Genomic DNA, 25,681 nt, shown 5'->3' on the forward strand with positions numbered 1-25,681 from the left:
TATTATAAGGATGTAACAATAATCATAGTATTTTTTAACTTAATAAAAATATATCTTTAGCAATGTATATAAGTTAATAGTTTTATTACATAGATGATTAATTTAATTTAATCTAGACAGGTACCTTAACTGAAGATGGCATGGAATTATGGGGTATTGCTGTATCTGATGGAAAATGGTATGTTAATGTATAATGTATTTTCTTATTGTTTGTTGTTGTTTTTTTCTAACTATTGATATGAAAACTTGCTTTGAGAGAGTTCTAAGATCTTTTTGTAACAGAGATTGCTTAAAGGACCAGTAAACACAGTTGATTTCCATAATCAACAAATGCAAGATAACAAGACAATGCAATAGCATTTAGTCTGAACTTCAAATGAGTAGTAGATTTTTTTCTGACAATTTTAAAAGTTATGTCTTTTTCCACTCCCCCTGTACCATGTGACAGCCATCAGCCAATCACAAATGCATACACGTACCATGTGACAGCCATCAGCCATTCCCAAATGTGTACACACTTATTCTTGCACATGCTCAGTAGGAGCTGGTGACACAAAAAGTTTAAATATAAAAAGACTGTGCACATTTAGTTAATGGAAGTAAATTGGAAATCTTGCACTACGGTCGGACAGTGCTAGTTTATGTGTACCATATAGATAACATTATGCTCACTATCATGGAGAATGATAATGGGTTCACAAGAACCAGCACTAATTTGCTAAAATGCAAGATTGTAAAAAAGCAAAGAAAACAAAAAGAAAAAAAAAAGATAAGGGGCAGTCGGCAGGGGCTTAGATACAGGTAATCACAGAGGTAAAACGTGTAGTAATAAAACATTGTTGATTATGCAAAACTGTGGAATGGGTAATATAGGGATTATCCATCTTTTTAAACAATAACAATTTTCATGCAGCCTGTCCCTTAAGTCCTAGTTAGAGAAAGCAGAACCCTGTATGAATAAATTGAGGGAAGGGTTTTATGACCCCACTAGGAAAAGGACATGGGGTGAAGGAAAGGACAAGGGGCTGGGCTGAGAAAGAAGTTATAATCATAACACAGGAAGTAACAGGCACACTTTTATCAGGAGCAATACGGTGGAAGCTGAATTTAAGCTTTGACTTACCAGAATGGAGGCCTTGTTGTCTGAATTGATGGCTGTTGCCAAGGAGAGAGGAGCTGGGTGGATTAGAGAGCGGCTGGCAGCAGCAGGAGAAGCAGGCACCGGGGGAGTATTGGAGGTTCCTAGTTCCAGGGGAGCAGCTTGTGTTCGGTGGGGCCATTGGGGATACACCTTACCATTGAGGTGAGGGAGAAGATTTGGAAGCAGGAGTTCCTAGAGATTCTGTCGCTCCTGCCGTTGGATCAGGTTCTAGAAGTGAAGGAGGACGATAAGGAAAAAGGAAAGAAGGAGGAGGAGGAGAGGAAAAAGCAGTGGAGGAAGCTGCCCAAAACCTTCGGCAATTGGTCAAGGGCATTCTGTATTCTAGCTAGTGTGATGGGGAAAAATTTTCCGGAGCAAGGGTCGTCGTTGTTCTGCTACTACGATGAGATTGTGAAAGCGTACCGGACGTATGGTGGGATGGCCTGGTGGCAGTATGATGAGCGTTTTAGGCAGCGAATGGCGTTGAGGCCCAAGATGCGTTGGGACGATAGGGACATAGGCATTTGGTTAGAGATTATGACCCCCCTTAGGGGGGGGCATTCCTTTCGGTCAGCGGGTCAAGGAAGTGGAAGCAGGGGTGGATCAGGTAGCACATCAACGGTTATCCGGAAGGGCCTCTGCTTTCAGTTTAACGAGGGGCAATGTCGTTTTGGGGCATCATGCAAATACAAGCACGAATGTTCGGGGTGCGGGGGGATCCACTCTTTTGCTAAGTGCTTCAAGAAAGCGAGACAGGGAGGAAAGCCCGGCGAGGTGGGTAGTACGGGCGCGGACCCCAGTGAGGGTAGAAAGGATGGTTCCGTGGTTAAAGGAATACGCCAATAAGAGGGGGTGTTCGGCGGATGTCAAATTACTGTTGATGGGGTTTAGTTCAGGTTTTATTATCCTGTACAAAGAGCAAGAGATGGGGGGGTTTGGGGGTTGCTTAAAGTTGGCTCGGGAGTTTCCACAGGTAGTGAGGAAAAAATTGTACAAGGAGGTTGATTTGGGCAGGATTGCGGGGCCGTTTGATAGCCTGCCATTGAAGGGGTTGCGGATTTCTCCGCTAGGGGTGGTCCCAAAAAAAGGGATTGGGCAGTTCCGGATGATCCATAACCTTTCGCACCCGAAAGGATTGTCAGTCAATGATGGGATCGATCCGGAATTGGTGTCGGTGAATTACACGTCTTTTGACAGGGCAGTTGCCCTGGTTCAGAAGGCGGGGAATGGGGCATTGCTGGCTAAGGCAGATGTGGAATCGGCCTTTCAGTTGTTGCCTGTGCACCCCAGATGCCATCACCTGCTGGGGTGTTATTTCGAGAGTTCCTTTTTTGTGGATCTGTGTCTCCCCATGGGTTGTTCAATCTCCTGCGTGTACTTTGAAAAGTTCAGTTCTTTTGTAGAATGGGTGGTCAGGCAGAAGGCGGGAATCTCTTCAGTGGTCCACTATCTGGACGATTTTCTGTTCGTAGGGGCGGCAGGTTTGGGGGAATGGGAGCACTTAGTGGAAGTGTTCGGGGAAGTGGCCCAAGAGTTTGGGATCCCGGTTGCGGCAGATAAGTCAGAAGGGCCGGTAACGTCTCTGAGTTTCCTGGGCATTCAGGTAGACTCGGTATGGATGGAGTGTAAGGTCCCTGAGGACAAGCTGACAGACCTGAGGAGCCTGCTGGGGGAGGCGTTGGCTGCCCGGAAGGTGACATTGCAGCAGCTGCAGTCATTGTTGGGGAAGTTGAACTTCGCCTGCCGGATCATCCCGATCGGCAGGGCGTTTTGCCGGCGACTGTCTTTGGCAACAGCCGGGATGTCGGAGCCAAAGCATCATATAAGGATGACGAGAGATGGAGGACCTGGGGGTTTGGCTTACCTTCTTGGACGAATTCAATGGAAAATTGATTATCCAAGAGGTAGGTTGGTCGGATGATGACCTGGGTTTGTTCACGGATGCATCAGGGGCCCAGGGGTTCGGGGCTTACTTATGTGTCAAGAGGTGCGCGGACAAATAGCCTGATAGTTGGGCGGAGATCGGGCTTACCAGGAACCTTACATTCTTGAAGTTCTTTCCGTTAGTGGTGGTGTTGCGGGTGTGGTCGCACATTTTGAGGGACAAAAGAGTTACCTTTCATTTGGACAATATGGGGGTGGTGATGGCTATTAACAGATTGACGGCAAATTCCCCCCCAGTGGTAAGGCTGTTGAGAGCGTTTGTGCTGGAATGCCTGCGAAATAACATATCTTTCAGAGCTAACCATGTTCCGGGCAAGCTGAATGTTATTGCTGATGCTTTGTCCCGTTTCCAGTGGGATCGGTTCCGTGCAGCAGCGCCAGAGGCAGACGAGGAGGGGGTGCCCTGCCTGAGGGACCTGTGGAGTTTGGGCATGGTGTGATAGACCTGATTCGACATGGAGGGCATACGCCCGGGTGTGGAGGCAGTGGCGGGGGTTGAACGAGGGACGGCATTTGTGGGAGACTGAGGGAAGCCAATTGCAGGTGCTGCTGATCTGTGTGAAGAGGTGGGGGGAGGAAAGGCTGTCGCCTTCCGAAATACGGAAAATGTTGGCGGCTTTGGCATTTTGGTTCCAGTTGGTGGGAATGGAGGACTTAACAAAGGTATTTGTGGTGCACATGGCGGTGAGGGGTCTGTGCAGGGGACAGAGGAGGCAGGATGGCAGGAGACCAGTGACGTTTGCCGTTTTGGAAAAGGTGGTGGGTTGTTTGAAGGGTTTGTGTTTTTCAGAGGGAGAGGAGGTTTTGTTTAGGGCAGCTTTTATTCTAGCGTTTTTTGGGGCATTCAGGGTATCAGAATTGGTGGGTCGGAACAGGATGGATAAGGGGGGCCTCCAAGGGGGGGAGGTCATAGTGAGAGATAGGAGGGTAGAGGTGTGGTTGAGAAGGTCTAAGACGGACCAGGCAGGGAAAGGTTGCTTGGTCAGTTTGAGGGAGATTGGGGGCGCATGTTGCCCGGTGGCTGCAACCCGAGATTACCTCAGTCTCCGCCCGAAGAGGAATGATCCATTGTTCCTCCATGCGGACTGTTCCGCTTTGTCAAAGTACCAATTTATTGCGGTGTTCAGGAAGGCCTTGGGGAGGCTTGGGATCGGGGGGGTATGGAGTTTGGGTCCCATTCCTTCCGAATCGGTGCGGCGACTGAGGCTGCAGGGCTAGGTTTGGACGTGGGGGTGATAAAAAGGATTGGGAGGTGGAGATCAGAGAGATATAGGGGGTATGTTAGACCGGGACTGAGGGTTTAAGTGGAGGGGGCGGCAGCTGATACGGCTTTATTTGTTTTGACAGGTCCGGTGAGGTGCTGGGTGATCGGGCATTCATACATCTTTTGGGCCAGGAAGGCTGCCGCAGTGAAGGAAAATGGATTGCAGCTGGGACTTGATAGGGAGAAAGTGGAGATAAAGTGGCTGGGGGTCCGGGGTATGAAATGGGGTCAGCTGGTATTGAAAGTGGTGGAGTTTGCAAGATTGTTTTCAACCCCTCAGGTCTTGGTAATCCATGTGGGGGGGAATGACTTGGGGTTCATGTCCCAGAAGGATCTGGTGGAGGACATGAAGAGGGGCATAGACCGGCTGTGCCAGCTCTTTCCGGGGGTAATTATAGTGTGGTCTGAGATAGAGAGCCGGGTGGTGTGGAGGTCAGCTTGGGATTTGGGGAGGTTGGAGGCTTCCAGATGGAAGATCAATAGAATGGTGAGCGGGTAAGTGCGGCGATGTGGAGGGGTGAGTTTGAAGCATGTTGAATTTGAGGGTGAATCGAGGAGTTTCTTTTACCTGGAAGATGGGGTCCACCTTAATGAAGTGGGGTTACACCTCTTTAATTTCACTTTAAAAGAGGGGATTAAGAAGGCCTTAGCTCTGGGTGGCGGTTCTCACCCGGGGGGTGAGAGGTGGCGGGGTACTTGCCCTGTTTGGTAGAGGCTTAAGCCTGTTATGAGGTGGATGGGACTTCCTGTTTCAGTAACAGGGGGTTGGTTTAATGGTGACAGCCCCTCCCCTGGGTAGGGCGCGGCTTGTAAGTTGAATAGTGGGGGCAAGCACTGTGGTTGATTATAAGTTATTGTTATTTATGTTTATTTGCTATGTTAATAAAGGAGCTGCAGCCTTTCAACCCCAACAAATGAGTGTTGTGTTTTTGGTGGGTAAGGTGGGATGGCAACTTGACTATGCGGGGTCAAGCAGAACCCTGTATGAATAAATTGAGGGAAGGGTTGTATGACCCCACTAGGAAGAGGGCATGGGGTGAAGGAAAGGACAAGGGGCTGGGCTGAGAAAGAAGTTATAATCATAACACAGGAAGTAACAGGCACACTTTTATCAGGAGCAATACGGTGGAAGCTGAATTTCCCACCCTCCCTCCCTGGAAATGGGCTTAACATGATGTCGCAGCATTGGCAGGGTGCTTGCCCTGTTTGGTAGAGGCTTACGCCTGTTATGAGGTGGATGGGACTTCCTGTTTCAGTAACAGGGGGTTGGTTTAATGGTGATAGCCCCTCCCCTGGGTAGGGCGGGGCTTGTGAGTTGAATAGTGGGGGCAAGCACTGTGGTTGATTATAAGTTATTGTTATTTATGTTTATTTGCTATGTTAATAAAAGAGCTGCGGCCTTTCAACCCCAACAAATAAGTGGTGTGTTTTTGGTGGGTAAGGTGGGATGGCAACTTGACTATGTGGGGTCATTATTATATTCAAAAGCCTAACACAAATGTATTACTAACACCTCTTTTAGTAAATTAATAAATGTCCTAGATTTAATATAATTTGATTATTACCTCTCTGAAAAACCTTGCTGCAGCAACTTAAAAAAATGAGAATTCAAAGAGATTTGTATCTGCCCCTTATCATAGTCAAGAGCTGTGAGATCACCTCCTTTATAATCTATGCAGCTCCATTTATCTTGCAACCGGAAGCTTTTCACCACATAGAATGTGTTCCACGGTGAAGGATACCGGCATTACAAAAATGCTTTCAAAACCTTACTAAACATGAGAAGTATAAAATAAAATTCTCGCTATAAAACAGTCCACTCTAACATATGCACAAAAGAAAACACAAATAAAAATGAAACAACCTTGCCAACACTGAAATAGCGAGATTCAACAGTGAAACAAGATACTTCTCAAGGGCAATAGAGTATTTAATTACTCTGCATGCTTTGCCGTGGTTTATGGATGAAAACACCAACCACGCCTCTATAATCCCCCAGGGCACCCACAGTCTGCCCCTTGATTATATAAGGGGCAGTCTATAGATATATGTGGCTATATTAATGTCCCCTTGATATTGATTCTAACATACCAGGGTCTCGGTACCATTTAGCAGCAATTCTACCAAACAAGTAATTAGATACCAAAACAAATTGCAGCAAGCATTTTTTGCTTATTGAGCCTTTTATATCAAGAATTATCAGGGCGAGTACCTGTGTTTTCTCCGGTAGCCTATATATTTGCCTCACACTGTACCATTTGATATATACTGTGTTCTTGACATTGATGGATTTATTATTCTTGTAGAATTAGCTTTTTTCCCCACATATCTAGTCCAACTATATTACTAGGTCAGCGGTTTCACTGGTTAAATCTCAGGTCTAATGGTCTCAGACTGTTGTTTTTAACTAATTTCCCCTGGTTTATTTAATAAAGATGTGATGTTTTAATGCAAGTTGGTAAAATAAAGTTACACCAAACACTACAGATACACTATACTACTTTGTATTATGAAATAAGAGAGTGCTATCAGTGTATAGTTTTGCAACTGTGGACTCTCTACCACTAATTGTTTTTGTAAAAATGCCCCTTGATTATGTCTGCAAGATTTCTGAGATGTCACATGTTCTATCCAACTTTATTCTAATAAAAGAGACAATCAAATATTTTATGCTAATATTTACACAACCTAAGTACTATAGGTGTAATGATTACTTTTTCATTATCTATATAATTTAATGTCAGGTATGGCCACTAACCAAATGCTGGAATAGGTAAAAAGTTGCTCAATTAATTTTGAACCTGATCTCTCCTTTACAGAGAGGCCTCTTAGCACCCTTACAAGATTCTATTACTATATCCCAATAATAATAAAGCTGTGCTCCCTTCAGTTATGTTTTCTTTCTAAAAGTAGCATTGATATCCCAAGGGATTTGAATGGTAAGGATTGACAAATTCCTGTATTTTGACAGTTTAATGATAGAATTATTAATCCCTTTGGCATTAATTCTGCCATTTAAGGACTAGATTCCGAGCGTAGCGCAAATGTGTGCTCCCGTGAGTGCTTTATCCGCGTTCAACTTTTTTTACAATTTTGCGCCGTTGTGTACATATTACCGGACGCAAGAAAAACATTTGCGCTCTCGTGGTCGCATCCTCTCACAGAAAAAAAAGACTTTGAGAAGTTGCGAACCCACGAGTGTATTCCCCATAGATTTTAATGGAGCCTTATTATGAAAAAAAATAAAAAATAACAGCCACCAACTCACACAAACACGAGTGCAGGATTGGAATGAGATAAATGTACATATTTCTATAGATATGCATGTCTGTATTTATAAGTGTATATAAGTCTCTAAATACATATATACACATACAAATACATATATATATTTATATATATATTTATACATGTGTTCCTATTAATCCCTACAGTATATAAAAGCACTTTTGGCCCAACCTAACATCTCATATCTTTAAATCTCTTATAACTTTTTATTGCAATTTAAAAAAAAAAAAATTATTAGATAGAGTTATTATGAGGGTAACTGTACTTTAAAATGTATCTGTGATGTATTTTGTGACACTTTTTTGTTTTGCGTAACAATTATCCAGAGCTCTGAAGTTGCAGTAATCATTGTAGCGTATACCATGATTGCGCTCATGAATTCACATTTACTTTCAACTTGTAATCCGATTGGAATTTAACTTGTGCACAAAAGGCCACAAAACTCCGAAATCGCTTGCAGGAAAAGATACTGCGCCACTCGAAATCTAGCCCTAAATGTTAGTTCATAACAAATGTTATCGCTGAAATTCTATATAGATTTATACTATAGATTTATACTGAAGTGGTAAAGAAACTACTTCATAAATGCTTTTGAAGTTGTCAAGGGGCCTTTTTATAGCAGGTAAATCATATTCTAAATTAACTGAACATCACTTTACCTATATTTTGCACAGATTTGCTTATGAGTGCATCTGACAATAACATCTAAACTATATAATAAATAAAAATGTCAGATTGATATTAAATAGCAACCATACAACCTAAATGCATCCATTAATCACCCCTTTAAATTATAGCTTTCCAGCCTCAGCTGCTGCAGCACACCTGGGAAATCTCCTGGTATCCTGGTAGGCGAATTCGGCCCTGCTTGTGATATAATCAATCTCCCCCCCAATTGACATTCTTGTTGTCATTAATCTTGCACATTTTTGGGGGGATTTCAAAATTCTAACAACAGATAACTATCTTGTGTTGTCTTCAGGAAGTAACAATTTTGAGCTTTTAACATTATTTTGGAATTCTGATCACTACAAAAAAAAAAAAAAAAACACACTGACAACATATTGACTATGATCAACCCCTAAATTTTGACCAGACTCCTGCTTACTAAAAATGGAGAATACAAATTATAAAATATTGGAAGTATATTAAATGTAAATTTCAAATCAATCTATTGAGTAAAAAAATCTATTTACAAGTCGATTGCCAATTTAATACAATATTTAATTAATTAATTAATTAATTTTTATGTTTGTTTTATTATTTTTGCACAGCTTTCAAGATACACATTGCTTTACAGCAGAAAATAATTTACAGTGGGGTCCTATGCTAGGATTGATGGTCAGCTGTCACTCATTGATACTCTTGGATGGCAAAATACAGGGAGACCCACTGGACCTGAAGATGTTTGAACGAACAGGCTGGGTAATTTGTTAACAAAACTAGTTGTATGTGGATATATGAAAATGTAAATATCAATCTATATTAGTGCAATGAAATAATCAAGTTTTGTCAGTGGATAGACTGACGCCATCTTCTATAGAATGCAATAAGAAAAATGTGTTGAACCGGGAACTACCTGTGAACTGCCAGCAGCTTCCAACTAAAAGAAATAGGGCCACCAGCTGCTTCTATTGAAAAAAAAAATGTATGATGCAAAGTAGCATCTTACAGTGGAATGCAATGTTTTACTCTGTTTAAACTTAAAGGGACATGAAATCCAAAATATTTCTTTCATGATTCAGATATGGAGGCCTATTTATCAAATGTCTGTCGGACCTAATCTGAAAGTGCGGATCAGGTCCGACAGGCATCGCTGAATGCGGAAAACAATATGCTCTCCATATTCAGCAATGCACCAGCAGCTCTTGTGAGCTGCTGGTGCAACGCCGCCCCCTGCAGACTCGCGGCTAATCGGAGCAGGCGGACAGGTTATGGAGCAGCGGTCTTTAGACCGCTGCTTCATAACTGCTGTTTCTGGCGAGTCTGAAGACTCGCCAGAAACACGGGTCCTCAAGCTCCATTCAGAGCTTGATAAATGGGCCTCAGAGAATACAATTTTAAACAACTTTCCAATTTACTTCTATTATTTAATTTGTGTTCTTCTCTTGTTATCCTTTGCTAAAAGGTGTACCTAGGCAAGCTCAGGAGCAGCAGAGAACCTAGGTTCTAGCTGTTGATTGGCAGCTGCATATATATATATATATATATATATATATATATATATTGATTAGGATTGGCTCACCCATGTGTTCAGTTAGAAACCAGTAGTGCATTGCTGCTCCTTCAACAAATGATAACAAGAGAATGAAACAAGTTAGATAAAAGGAGTAAATTAGAAAGTTGTTTAAATTGTATTCTCTATCTGAACCATGAAATACATTTTTGGGTGTCATGTCCCTTTAATAAATACAAACACAAATGCAGTGAGGTTTAATTTGTATTCACTTCTAGTTTATCTTACATTTTCTTTGACCTTAAAAAAAATATCTTAAATTTAGATAACTCTGCAAGTCTATCATAAGCAAGGCCTGCAATGGTAAAATGCTAATGGCCTATTACATTAAGCCATACAAACCCTTCATACTCAACAAACAAATGCCATGTGCATCCCCTTTTTTGTAAATACAGCAAGACCAATGTAACATAAATTAACTTTTAAAGGGACATGACTCAGATAGAGAATACAATTTTAAAAAAAAAGTTTCCAATTTACTTCTATTATCAAATTTGCTTTGTTCTCTTCTTACTCTATGTTGAAGAGATATAAAGATAGATAGCATGTGCATTTTTGGAGCACACCATGACAGAAAATAGTGCTGCCATCTAGTGCTCATGCTAATGTATAACTGTTACAAAACTGCTGTCATATAGTATTGCAGACACGTGCACACTCCTGAACTTACCTTCCTGCTTTTTAACAAAGGATCACAAGAAAAAAGAAAGAAGAAAATATAATAATAGAAGTAAATTTGAAAGTTGTTTAGAATTGTATGCTCAGTCTGAATTTTGAGTTCTATGTTGCTTTAATAAAAACATAACCATTGTAAACTGAATAAAACTCATGTTTAAGTTGCACGGCATTCATTTCTTATCCAGAAATATTTAAACAATAATAATCCCCTAATTCATCTGCATATTTTATAATGGAACATTTTCATTTTCAGGAATTTAGCAAGAAGGGACCTTACAGACCTGCAGTAGCAGTTTGTGTAATCTTGGCCAGTGTGGAAAACAATAAAACATTACTGTGTTATTTAAAATAACATATTTGTTTCAGTATGTTAGTGGATAAGCAATTGAGTCATTTACTAACTTGCTTTACTTAAAGGGACAGTAAACTGATTGGTACAACCACAGTAGCATGGTTACTACTCACTACATTATTGTTTTTCATTTTGTAACTGCAGCTGTCTTCAAAGCTTGTGTCTTACTTTAATCCATTATAGGTGCTGGTTGTTATAGCTCCACCTCTTTAGACTGAGTGACGCCGGCATCTTGGTGCACATGTATTTGTATGCTTGTGACAGAAATAGTGAGCATTCACAGGTCAGTGACACTGGCATCTTGGTGCACATGTATTTGTATGCTTGTGACAGAAATAGTGAGCATTCACAGGTCAGTGACACTGGCATCTTGGTGCACATGTATTTGTATGCTTGTGACAGAAATAGTGAGCATTCACAGATCAGTGAGACTGGCATCTTGGTGCACATGTATTTGTATGCTAGCACCTTGTGACACAAATAGTGAGCATTCACAGGTCAGTGACACTGGCATCTTGGTGCACATGTATTTGTATGCTTGTGACATAGATAGTGAGCATTCACAGGTCAGTGACACTGGCATCTTGGTGCACATGCATTTGTATGCTTGTGACAGAAATAGTGAGCATTCACAGGTCAGTGACACTGGCATCTTGGTGCACATGTATTTGTATGCTTGTGACAGAAATAGTGAGCATTCACAGGTCAGTGACACTGGCAGGCTTTTGGTAGCTGTACCTTGCACTTCAGTTTAGCTTGAACAATACAGAACACAAGCTTTCTGTTTCTACATTTTTTACACAGTTTAAAAGTAACATACATAAAAAGACCATCACCTAGATTACGAGTTTTGCGCTAAACATGGTGCAAAACTAACGCCAAAAAAGTTGTGTTATTTCACTCTCCATAGCGCTGCCATTACAATTAACTGAAAAGCCTCCTTGTGCGTGCGATATGGTGGCGTTAAGCTCCATACCGCACAAAATCCTAGGGCTTCTTTGACGTGCTCGTGCACGCTTTCCCCCATAGACATCAATGGGGAGAGAGTGTTAGAAAAAAAACTAACACCTGCGATCGCGGAATAAAAGATCTCCGTAACGCAGCCCCATTGATGTCTATGGGGAAAAAAAAGTTACGTCTAAACCTAACACCCTAACATAAACCCCAAGTCTAAACACCCCTAATCCGCCGCACCAACATTACCGACACTATAATAAAATTATTAACCCCTAATCTGCCGCTCCCGACATCGCCAACACTAATAAAAGCTATTAATCCCTAATCCGCCGCTCCCCGACATCGCTGTCACTAAATAAAATTATTAACCCCTAAACCTCCACTCCCCGACATTGCTGACACTAATAAAAGTTATTAACCCCTATTCTGCCGCTCCCCGACATCGCCACCACTAAACAAACCTATTAACCCCTAAACCTCCGGCCTCCCACATCTCTGCAACTAAATAAACCTTTTAACCCCTAAACCGCCGGCCCCCCCACATAGCAAAACACTAAATTAAACTATTAACTCCTAAACCTAACACCCCCCCTAACTTTAAATTAAAATTACAATATAACTATATTTAAATAAATAAAAACTTACCTGTGAAATAAAAATAAACCTAACATTAAACTATAAATTAACCTAACATAACTATTCTAATAAAATAAAAAAACTACCAATTAAAAAATCTAAATTACAAATTTAAAAAAACCTTACACTACGAGAAAAATTTAAAAATCTAAAATTACAAAAAATAATAAACACTAAATTACGAAAAATAAAAAAAACTAAGCTTACAAAAAATAATAAACGAAATTATCAAAAATAAAAACAATTACACCTAATCTAATAGTCCTATAAAAATAAAAAAGCCCCTCCCCCAAAATAAAAACACCCCCTAGCCTACAATAAACTACCTTACTTACTTAAAAGGGCCTTTGTAGGGCATTACCCTAAGCTAAACAGCTCTTTTACCTGTAAAAAAAGTCCCCCCAACAGTAAAACCCACCACCCAACCAACCCCCCAAAATAAAAAAACTAACTCTAAAAATCCTAAGATCCGCGCCACCGGGATGAAGATAGAAGACGCCCCGAGATGGATGAAGACTTCTTGCCGCTTGGATGGAGATGGATGTCCGGACTTCAGGAACCATGAGTAGATATTCTGGGGTTAGTGTTAGGTATTTTTTTTATATTTTGGGGTGTTTTTTTTCAGATTAGGGTTTGGGCAATTTGAAAATGAGCTAAATGTCCTTTTAAGGGCAATAAAAAAGAGCTGAATGCCCTTTTAAGGGCAATGCCCATTTGGGGGCAATGGGTAGCTTAGGTTTTTATTAGAGTTAGGTTTTTTTATTTTGGGGGGTTGGTTGGGTGATGGGTTTTACTGTTGGTGGGACTTTGTACTTTTTTACAGGTAAAAGAGCTGTTTAACTTAGGGCAATGCCCTACAAAAGGCCCTTTTAAGGGCTATTGGTAGTTTATTATAGGCTAGGGGGGGTTATTTGGGGGGCTTTTTTATTTTTATATGGCTATTAGATTAGGCGTAATTGTTTTTATTTTTGATAATTTTGTTTATTATTTTTGCAAGCTTAGTGTTTTTTTTATTTTTCTTATTTAGTGTTTATTATTTTTATTAAATTTTAGATTTTTTAATTTTCTCGTAGTGTTAGGTTTTTTTAAATTTGTAATTTAGATTTTTTAATTGGTAGTTTTTTTAATTTTATTAGAATAGTAAGGTTAGGTTAATTTAGATTTAATGTTAGGTTTATTTTTATTTCACAGGTAAGTTTTTATTTATTTAAATATAGTTAAATTGTAATTTTAATTTAATGTTAAGGGGGTGTAAGGTTTAGGGGTTTAATTTAGTGTTTTGCGAAGTGGGGGTCGGCGTTTTAGGGGTTTATAGGTTTATTTAGTGGCGGCGATGTGGGAGGCCGGAGGTTTAGGGGTTAAAAACTTTATTACAGTGTCGGCGATGTCGGAGAGTGGCGGATTAGGGGTATATAGCTTTATTATAGTGTTGCCTATGTCGGGGACGGCAGATTAGGGGTTAATAAATGTATTTAATAGTCGCGATGTGGGGTGGGTGGCGGATTAGGGGTTAATACATTTAATTTAGTGTTTGCGATGCAGGAGGGCTGCGTTTAGGGGTTAATAGGAAAAATGTTAAGTTTCCTCTTCTGTAGTGTGTATGCTAAACTAAAGAGCAGAAAACAGCAGATGCAGCTTTGACTAAAGCTTTTCAAGCTGTGTAAGTGAGTCTGAAACCCTAGCTAAAAGGCTTCAGTCTAAAGAACACAGCTACTTAGCCTCTCCACAATATAAAGACTTGTGGTACTTGATTGGATGATTGACAAGCCCTTCTCTAGCGCAATTGGTGTTAGAGCAGGAGGCGCGGCTGCACAAGCAATAGCTTGCACCATGTTAAATGTGGGCAGTGGATGCTGCCCACTCACCCTAGAATGGACCTTGTACATTCATTTAATAAATGGGGCCTAATATCCCTAATCTGGGAATTCACACTACTTCTGTCACAAAGTGTTAAAATATTTAAACCCCAAGATGTGGAACTTCATTATCCTGCACCAGTAAGAGGTTAAAATAAGAGAACGACTTTGAAGAGAGCTGCAGGCAAAAGAGGAAAAACAAGAGCATGGTCAGTAGTGACAGTGCTATTGCAGTTGTACAAGCGGTTTAATGTCCATTTCATATTTATCTAATCCATTGATATTTGAGCTCCATAATATTTAAAATATACTACATAAATAAAAGTATCTACAAATCAAAAAGAAAAATTGAAGATTAAACTTTTATTTGTTTTCAAAGGTACTTCAAAACAACGAAACAGAAAGTTCAGAAAATGGAAACTGTTCTTCATACATGATGGTGAAACCTGGACCAAACCAAGCTGGAATGGTAGATTTATCAAATTACTTTATGTTGGTGCATAATTGCTCATCAGTCAAGCTCAGTTAATTAAAAAATAGCAACGTTACACTACTGCATGTCATTTCCTTACAATAATATTCTTTGAACTTTTAGCATTATGTAGTAATTTATGATAAAAAAATAGACCAGATTTTGGGGCCTATTTATCAAGCTCCCTATGAAGCTTGATGCCCTGTGTTTCTGGCGAGCCCATAACCTGTCCGCCTGCTCTGAGGCGGCGGACAGAGATCTCCAGAATATGATCGGGTTGATTGACACCCCATGCTGGTGGCCGATTGGTCGTGAATCTGCAGGGGTCGGTATTGCACCAGCAGTTCACCAGAACTGCTAGTGTAATGATAAATGCCGACAGCTCGCACATTAGTAAATAGGCCCCTTTATATTGTACATCACTGTACTACAATTGCAGCATATATCAAATTGAAATTAATGTAGAAAAAACAAGTTACAGTCACAAGACAAAAACAAAATAATAAACTAAAATGGATGAACAGTATATGAAACATGTGAAACAGATTTTGACGGGGTCAAAGATCCTAAAGGCCTCTCAAATTTGCAATATTTTTAAACTTAAAGTGATAGTAAACTTTACATTTTTTAAAATCAGGTCTGGAATCTAACAATATTTTAGTTTGGCTTTAATATTTTTACTACTAATGAAGATGCGCTGTACTTTTTAATCTAGCCGTGCCATTCTAATCACCTGCGCTCCGGCTCCTCACTTCAAAACTCTATTTTTTCCATTCGGCATTCTAGTTACAAAAAAAGTTCCCTACAGCTAGAGCACCAATTGGAGAACAGTTCAAATTGTTACCTCACATAAAAATTTGTTCTAAAGTGGGTAGCTAGAGTGCAGGGTATTATAATTTACAGAGCATCTTCATTAGAAGTGATCAATTCAAGTCCCTATAAAATATTGCTTAGATCACGGACCTGATTTTAAACATGTAAAGTATACAATAACTTAAAGCTTAAATAATTCTTAGGATAGCCTTATGTATATCCCAAGCTTCTTTAACCCCTTAATGACCAGCGCCATGCCCAGCTGCGATCTCGCTAAAAATAGCAAGATCGTACTATTTCTGCATGCCCCACGAGTGGGCACTGCAGAAATAGATTTGATCGGACAGTGGTGGTGCCGATCATTGGTGCATGGGTGGGAGGGTAAGGAGGGAGGCAGGTGGGTGGCCTGTCGCTATAGGGGGCAGGAGGAGGGTGGGACCACTATGCCATGCTACAGACGGTGTAAAAAAAAAAAAAAGAGACAGTCTTCTGACCCAGTGAGGGGCAAGGAGGGAGGAGAGGCATTGAGGGCTATCTTCTGTTGGATCTGTTGGGTTAAAGTGATCTGGGAGGTGGTAGGGTTATTGAGGGGGGGGCAGCTACACTACAGAAAAAAATGGGCATTTTTTTTTTTTTTAATTGCCTAATTTGCAGCAAACTGGGTACTGTCAGACAGCTGCCAGTACCAAAGATGAGGGCAAGTAGGTAGAAGGGGAGGGTTAGAAAGCTGTTTGGGGGGATCAGGGAGGTTGGGAGGAAAGGGGGGATACTACTCTGCAGAAAATATATAATTAAAAAAAAAAAACCTTTTATTTTTATACTGGCAGACTTTCTGCCAGTACTTAAGATGGATGTGACCTTTGGGGGGTGGGGGGAGGGAAGAGAGCTGTTTAAGAGGGGTCAGGGAGGGATCAGGGGGTGGGATGTGTCAGGTGGGAGGTTAATCTCTACACTAAAGCTAAAATTGACCCTACAAGCAACCGAATTAACCCCTTCACTGCTGGGCATAATACAAGTGTGGTGTGCAGTGGCATTTAGCGGCCTTCTAATTACCAAAAAGCAAAGCCAAACCCATATATGTCTGCTATTTCTGAACAAAGAGGATCCCAGAGAAGCATTTACAACCATTTGTGCCATGATTGCACAAGCTAATTGTAAATAATTTCAGTGAGAAACCTAAAATTTTGAAAAAGTTAAAGTTTTTTTTTATTTTATCGCATTTGGCGGTGAAATGGTGGCATGAAATATACCAAAATGGGCCTAGATCAATACTTTGGGTTGTCGACTTGCATTTTAGCAAAGCAGTGCTGACTCATAAATAAATCCACAGAAGTGAGCACAATGTTATCTATATGGCACATGTAAACTAGCACTTTGAAAAACTGTAAAAATGAACTGAGATAAGAGGCAGTTTGTAACAGTTTATAAATCAGTTTGAGCCTACCTAGGTTTAGCTTTCAGAAAAGAATACCAAGAGATTAAAGCAAATTTGATGAAAAAAAGGAAATTGGAAAGTGGTTTAAAATTCCATGCTCTATCTGAATCATGAAAGTTTAATTTTGACTTGACTGTCCCTTTTATAGTCCTTACCACCTCTATTGGAAGTTTATTCAATTAGTCATAATTTCTGTAAAGAAACAATTCTGCAAATTACTCCTGAACATTCTACCTTCCAAGCTGAGATCATGACCCCTTGTCCTGTTTTTGCTTTTTATGTGAGAAATTCTTTCAGATGTTATTTTAAAAACATCATTGTGCACTTTGTGATGGTAAATTTTAGATCCCACCCATTTGCCCAATCCTTCAACTTTTTTAAAGCTTTTTAGAATCAGTAGTAATTTGGTTGCCTCCTGGAACATTGACTATTTTTGTACTGCCTGTGAGCAGGACCGTCTTTAACACAAGGCAAAAGGGGCAGCTGCCCAGGGCCCAGTTTCTGTTGAGGGGCCCAAGAGTCCTAAAAAAAAATAAAAAAAATTTTATGGTTCATAACAGACTGCTGATGTGACATGGGGAACACATACATTCAATCCAAATACTGTCACAGTCAAAAGTACTCTGTTTATATATATATAGTTTTTTAAACTGTGCCAGACCGTGCCGGTGTCATATGACATGCCAAGCTATTGCCATGTGCTGTTTTAGATGTGCAAAGCCTTAACTTGGTATCCAGCCATTCCCACTGCATCAGAAAAGGTCCTACTGGGGTTACTACTGTTACCAGGTCACTGCTCTGGTGGTGGGGATTGTTTCTGGATAGGGCTGACTGTAGGCGCATGCAGCAGAAAGCTGGAGCGGCAAGGACGTAAGGATTTGAGCATCTGTGCAGCTGCATACACTGCTCTCTTCAGTCTTGAGGCTGTGTGACTCATCCCACACTGTATCCATGCAGCCTTGGACAGACAGCATCCTGTCTGCTGGTCCCCTTAGCCCTGCTCTTTCTGCTGTGGCCCTAAGATCAACTAACTGAAGTTTGTTAGGGGAACAGTGCTTTGTAGAAAGGTGTCAGTGGGAAGAATAAGTGAGTGCACACACGCCACTCCCCATGCAGCATTGTCTAGTGCAGAGTGAGAGGGAACTTGTTCCTAGCAAAGAAGTGACATGTGCTGCTGTGGCTGATGTATAGTGTCATGCTGATACTTCACAGATTAATGTAAGTTTTATTTTTATAGTTTTTGTTTTCTCTCTGTCTGAGATTTTACAGATTCCCATAGTAGTTCTGCTGTTCCAGTCAGTAAACTTATTTTTGTCTGCACCTCCATGCTTCCTCCTCAGTCTTTACCTTGCTTTGCTCCTGTTGGCTGCCCTAAATCTCTTTAACCAGCTAACCTCACACTAGAATCACATTCAAAAGAATATTAAATGAATCCACAGTGGAGGAATTTATATATGTATTTACTTATTAGTTCTGCTTAGGTCCAGTTTCACATATTGCAATGTATTTAAATTTTTTAAAATGATTAGCCCAGCAATGTATAAACGTTAACATTTTAAGATGGTGATCTAAAATTCAGCTTTGGGAATGTACTATTGTGTAACATCATATTATGTTATCCTTAGGTGCCAGTGGAAGGCTTAACAATTCTCCACCAATTTCCATTTTCATCCAGCCTACAACGCATGTCTGTAATAGCACAAGTAATTGGAGAACAGGAACAGATTGTTTTTATGAAGGGAGCTCCAGAGATGGTAATACAGTTTTGCAATGCAAACACAGGTATTGATCATAGAAATATCTCATAAAAGATGAATTTACATATTTTCAAAAAAGGAATTAATGACTAGTAGCTCATCAAGGATCTTTATTAATATAGAAGTCTATATATACAAAAATATTTTGGGCCTGATTAAAAATGTAGCACTAATGATAGTACGGGACGCAATGCGCAATATCGCTGGACATTAGCGCACAACTTGATATTACAAGTCCATGGTAAAGTATGTTAACCAGAGAAGGGTTAGCGTTGCAACTTCACTAAAGCACAATCTATACTGTCAATGGATATCATGAACACGCTAACTTGCTCTTATATTACAAGTTGAAATTATAGTTTGCTATTAAGCAGAAGCAGAAACTGCACTAAAATATTTAGTGTGATTTGAGATCGGAAGTAAAGTGTAAGGGTTTAAAAAAAAAATTGTATGTGTAAATATGCATGTGCACACATATATAAATATTTACACATGTAAACACATATATACACACACACATACACAGTATTCTTTTGAGCCCTTCCCAGCCAAATACCTAGAAACATGCAATATGATTTGTATTCATTGTTATGTGTTGTGTTATAATTCTTAACTTAGAAAAAAATGCTCTTTGCATTTTTATTTATATATTTCTTTATATATCTGGATATACTCTATATATATCTATGTATAGCTATACCTGTATATATTCATACAAAAAAAATCATAAATATATCCTTTGCTGATCGAAACGTGTGAGTTGGGACATAGGGCATGAGTAATTATTTTGAATAGCTTGGTTCCTGATCAGGCAAAGCTTTGTGGGATAGCAGGTCTATCATGAATTGTAAACGCCATTTTATTGAAAGTCAGTGCAGGGAGTGGAAAATGGGTGTCACATGGCAAAATTTTGACTGACCGATAGGCAGCATTTTGTACCAACTGAAGGTGATTGAGTAGTTTTTTTAGGATACCATTATATATTACCATTATATATTGCATTGCAGTAGTCCAAATGTGATGTCACCAAAGCATGGATAATCATGGGAAGATCTTCTCTAGGAATTAGGTGCTTGATCCTGGCTTTATTCTTTAAATGAAAGAATGAATGTTGTATTGTGGCTGCTATATGATGTTTCAGGAAAGTTCAATGTCAAGCATCAAACTAAGATTTCTTGCTAGATTTGAGGTTTTTAGTTTTGATGCTCCACATTATAGACCAATTTGTTGATCTTGTTGCACCTTAGTTATCATACTATCTCTACTCATCACAAGTACTTGTGTTTTTCTGGGTTTATTTTTCAACCAAGTGACATTCATCCATTTCAAGAGATCAGCAATACATTTATTGAATTTTCCACAAGAACATTGGAGTTTGGCTTGAAGGAGATGTGTATTTGTGTGTCATCTGCATAACAGTACTTTTGTAATATTTTTTTTTTTGTACTTTTAGGGCTAGATTACGGGGTTTTGTGCAAGTCAGAAATACCACATAGTATTATAAGTTGAAAATAAACGCAATCGCTGAAGCGCAATTGCATTTTATGCTTGTCGTGTTAACGTGACTGAAACACTTGCCTAATGGATAGTGTGTTAATAAAAGTTGCACTAAACACAACTTAAATACATTAAAAATTACAGTTACACGCATATAAACAATAACTGATGAAAATTATTCATATAAATTTTAAAAAAGACATAAGGGTTCAATGGTATATGATATACGACAAGTTGTTTGAATGGAAAGAGCCATATTGTATATATGCATATACATCTCTAAATATGTGTGTTTGTTTGTATATAGATATATATTTATTTATACATACATATATATATACATATGTGTTTTACATGTTATGTGTTTTACTATATATTTACTGTACATATTTCACATTCCAATGTTCTTCACATACAGAACAATGTAAGTTTTATTGTAAATATATATTTCTATATATTTCTGTACATACCTATTTCTGTATATCTATTCCTATATATATATAGGTATAGATATCTATTTTCCTTAATATTAGTCAGATATAAATAGAAATATATATTTAATAATAAAAAAATTCTATGTAAAGAACATAGGAATGTAAAATATGCATATCACGTTTCACGTTTTGCGATTAGGTCTAATGCGGTGTTAGGTTAGCGCACATGAAGAATTGCTATCCTCAATGTACGTTATTGAAATATTAAATACAGAATATTAAAAAATATTATTAATAATAATTATTAAAAACTATTATAGAAACTATAATATATATATATACATTCTATGGATTATTTTATGTATTTGAAGAACATTGAAATGTGAAATATTCCTAACTGCTATCTGGTTAGGGTGCAAGTGATAGATGTTAGTTTTTCTCTTCTGTGCTCTCTATTGACTCATATGGGGAGAATACCTTAACGTGGTTGTGATATTTGGTTAGTGCATGTCGGGTTTTACTTGCATGCAAACTTTTAATTTGTAATGCGCGTGCAACCTAGTAATCTGGATGGTTTTCTTACAAAATACATTATGTGTTTAACCCTCTCAATTTTAACATAAAAGTAAAATAAAAAAATAATATTAACATAAAAAAAATGAAACCACTGTATTCAAAGTTGTAATAGAAGAAAAACTGATAGGAGCAGAGCTAGCAACAGGCTTCTCGTCATCAACTGAACATGACAATCCATTAAGTTAAAGGTGATAATTTACCACTAGCAGCAGGTGCAAACATGCATATGTTACAGTAAAAATATATTAATAATGGCTCCTCTTTAATTTATCACAGATTAGATGTTTGTCTTTACTTGTCTGATACAAAAGTTATTTTAAAGAATGTTTGTACATCAACATTTTAACAGAAAGTCAATTTCTCAGCTTCAAATCATTGCAGATAATTCACTTGTACATATGTATATTGTGTTTAAATAGTATTTCGGTGATATCTTGTATATCGATAGAAAACCTAAAGTTTATATTTATGGTCACTAACTATTATTTTCTGTTTGCACAGTCCCATTAAATTTCCAAAAAGAACTAGACTACTATACACTGCAAGGGTTTAGAGTGATTGGGATGGCATATAAAGTATTTGGGACAAATAGACATTGTAATGCTGAGAGTTTGGAGAGGTAAGCATATATTTGATTTTTTTTTTTATTCTAAGTATTATCCTCTGACATCCAATGATATGTGTTTGACTCAATCTGAACTTTTATGTATTCTAAGGGAAGAAGTGGAGACGGATCTTGAATTTCTTGGGTTGCTCATAATGGAAAATAAACTCAAGCCAGAAACAAAGCCAGTGCTACAAGAGCTAAATGAAGCTAAAATACGGATAGTTATGATCACAGGTATGTTTGTTCCTGGCAGAATGCTTCTATTTCTGTTTATATTTGTATTATGACCCTGAAGAAAGTCTCCCTAAGGGTGATGGGGATAACCAGACACAGACTCCTTGCCCAATGTGCTTAGAGGGATATGGCTGCACATCACTTCTGAGGCCCAAAGGAGGCCGAAATTATTGTCTGGGGTTTCCATTTCCTTTGTTCAGAGGAGAATTGATTGGTATTTCATGGCTGGATTGACCTTGTTAGGTGGGATCATACTGATGTACTTCAGGAAAGTTTTCCTCTGTAAAAAGCACAATTGGGCTAAAAGAAGATACAACCAGGTGGTAACCAGGCCATAAAACAAGTAACTGAGATGTAGTTTGTTCCTGGCAGACTGCTTCTCTTTTTGTTTCTATAGGTATGTAAGAAACCTATTAATGTTACTTCAGCACAAATGTACTTACTAATATGCTAAATCACACAAGTGATGCAACATAACTGTTAAAAGCTTACATGAAAATATCACCTGAATATTTCTATGTAAAAAGGCAAGATATTTTACCTCACAATTTCTCCAGCTAACCAGAGTTAGTCCTCTGTGAACATTTAGGGGCCAATTTATTAAATCTTCAACTGATAATATGCTAGAATCTCGCACCAAATTAGACGCAAACTTGATCCACCGTAATTAACAAAGCACCAAGATCGTCAAATGTTGAAATGGGTGACGTTATATACGCTCCCGCAGATCGATGCTTGCATCATTCCAGATGTTTCGAATTCACATTCGACTCTATTTGACCCTCTTCCCAATTTATCAAACATTCAACAGGTACGTTTGCATCTATTCCGACGCAGCGTACCTATCGTTCAAACCACCACCCTTGAGGCCGTGAATGCCATATAAATCAATGGGAGTCTAAAAACACAGAAAGGTTGTGTTTGATGCTGCAAGACAATGAAGCATATTAGATAATAAAAGTAAATTAGGAAGATGTTACCCTACTTATGGATTATGTTACATCTTTGTCTCTCATTACAAAGCAATTATTGCTCCAAATTTGGTGTACTGGTAGATATAGGGATAAAAATTAAATAAATACATTACATAATATAGCCAACTTCCTTTTTTTGGATAAATCTATTTGCACCATGTTTAACGCATGTAATACAAGTTCCACTCTCCATTTCGCACCAAATTTGACGTAACACTTTTCGCACCAAATTTGAGGCAAACTCATAAACAACCCACAAACTAGTGAAATTTTCCACCACTTTTGATTGGGATATGTATAATCACATGATTTATAACATCAGCCAATCTGATTGAAATATACATTTTATACTATCACTAACAAATCAAATTGCTAGATACTTGAGTCATTGATCACCCATCAGAACTTGTAAGTGCCATTTGTTACATTGTGTATTATACTTTGAAAGTATGTATATGTGAAATTAGTATTAAAGTTAAACATTGATGATGACATTAGGACACAGTGTAATATTTATGACAATAATTTTAAAATTCGAATGATGTTTGATTCAATATAATCTTAAACTGATAGCTCAAAGCGATAGTCTACCTAACATTAAACTGTTACGATTCTGATACAGCATAAATTAAAATCACCTCTTTACTGTCATGCTATTTTCAGTGTTCTTCTTCCTTCTCTTGAATTTCATTTTCATTAAGAAATGTCATGTTATATGCTAGCCCATTTTATAACACCTGTGTAGGGACTGCAATCAGGAGGGGTTACACGGGTGAGAGAGAAAACTGTCCGAGCTCTTAAAATATCCATTGATTGCAAATAAATACATATGATACCCTGTGATTATATTCGCAATTATTCTTGCTCAGAATAATAATATATTTACACCATATACATATAGTGGCATAAATAAACACAGATATATGAAAGATAACAATGTTTAGAACAAAAAAGGAATTGAGGGACATGTAAATATGTTTGCAAAAGATTTCTGACATAACACACACACACACATATATATATATATATATATATATATATATATATATATATATATATATATATATATATATACAGGTGAAACTCGAAAAATTAGAATATCGTGCAAAAGTTAATATATTTCACTAATGCAATTTAAAAGGTGAAACTAATATATGAGATAGACTCATTACATGCAAAGCAAGATAGTTCAAGCTGTGATGTGTCATAATTGTGATGATTATGGCTTACAGCTCATGAAAACCCCAAATCCACAATCTCAGAAAATTAGAATATTACATGCAATCAATAAAACAAGGATTGCACATACCTTTAGAACAATATCAGACCTCTGAAAAGTATAAGCATGCATACTGTATGTACTCAGTACTTGGTTTAGCGGCGTGGCATGGAAGCTATCAGCCTGTGGCACTGCTGAGGTGTTATGAAAGACCATGATGCTTCAATAGCGGCCTTCAGCTCTTCTGCATTGTTCAGTCTCATGTCTCTCATCTTTCTCTTGGCAATGCCCCATGGATTCTCTATGGGGTTCAGGTCAGGCGAGTTTGCTGGCCAATCAAGCACAGTAATCCCATGGTCATTGAACCAGGTTTTGGTGCTTTTGGCAGTGTGGGCAGGTGCCAAGTCCTGCTGGAAATGAAGTCAGCATCCCATAGAGCTCGTCTGTGGAAGGAAGCATGAAGTGCTACTAAATCTCCTGGTAGACGGCTGCGTTGACCCTGGACTTAATGAAGCACAGTGGACCAACACCAGCAGATGACATGGCTCCCCAAATCAACAAAGATTGTGGAAACTTCACACTGGACTTCAAGCATCTTGCAGTGTGTGCCTCTCCATTCTTCCTCCATACTCTGGGTCCTTGGTTTCCAAATGAGATGCAAAATTTGCTCTCATCAGAAAAGAGGACTTTGGACCACTGAGCAACAGACCAGGTCTGTTTTTCTTTAGCCCAGGTAAGACGCTTCTGACGTTGTTTGTTGTTCAGGAGTGGCTTGACAAGAGGAATACAATATTTGAAGCCCATGTCCAGGATCCATCTGTGTGTGAAGGCTCTTGTGAAAGTCCCCAACACTTTGAATGGCCTTTTCCTGACAATCCTCTCCAGGCTGCGGTCATCCCTGCTGCTTGTGCATCTTTTTCTTCCACACTTTTCCCTTCCACATAACTTTCTATTAATGTGCTTTGATACAGCACTTTGGGAACATCCAACTTCTTTTGCAATTACCTTTTGAGGCTTTCTCTCCTTATGGAGGGTGTCAATGATGGTTTTCTGCACAACTGTCAGGTCAGTAGTCTTTCCCATGATTGTGATTCCTACTGAACCAGACTGAGAGACCATTTAAAGGCTCAGGAACCCTTTGCAGGTGTTATGGCTTAATTAGCTGATTAGAGTGGGACACTTTGAGCCTAGAATATTGCACCTTTTCACAATATTCTAATTTTCTGAGATTGTGGATTTGGGATTTTCATGAGCTGTAAGCCGTAATCATCACGATTATGACAAATCACGGCTTGAACTATCTTGCTTTGC

General features: G+C 38.9%; 1 protein-coding gene across 1 annotated transcript in view; it reads left to right on the forward strand.

The window, feature by feature from the left end:
• The window catches only part of LOC128657507 (probable cation-transporting ATPase 13A4), a 252,157-nt gene that overhangs the window by 96,574 nt on the left and 129,902 nt on the right, over positions 1-25,681 (forward strand). The window contains exons 13-18 of the mRNA XM_053711874.1: positions 117-178; positions 8,912-9,062; positions 14,732-14,821; positions 18,698-18,854; positions 21,838-21,955; positions 22,053-22,177. Coding sequence (XP_053567849.1) covers positions 117-178; positions 8,912-9,062; positions 14,732-14,821; positions 18,698-18,854; positions 21,838-21,955; positions 22,053-22,177 — 703 coding nt within the window. The remainder of the gene's footprint in view (positions 1-116; positions 179-8,911; positions 9,063-14,731; positions 14,822-18,697; positions 18,855-21,837; positions 21,956-22,052; positions 22,178-25,681) is intronic.

The sequence above is a fragment of the Bombina bombina genome, chromosome 4, assembly GCF_027579735.1.
Source record: "Bombina bombina isolate aBomBom1 chromosome 4, aBomBom1.pri, whole genome shotgun sequence".
In the NCBI taxonomy this organism is placed as follows: Eukaryota; Metazoa; Chordata; class Amphibia; order Anura; family Bombinatoridae; genus Bombina; species Bombina bombina.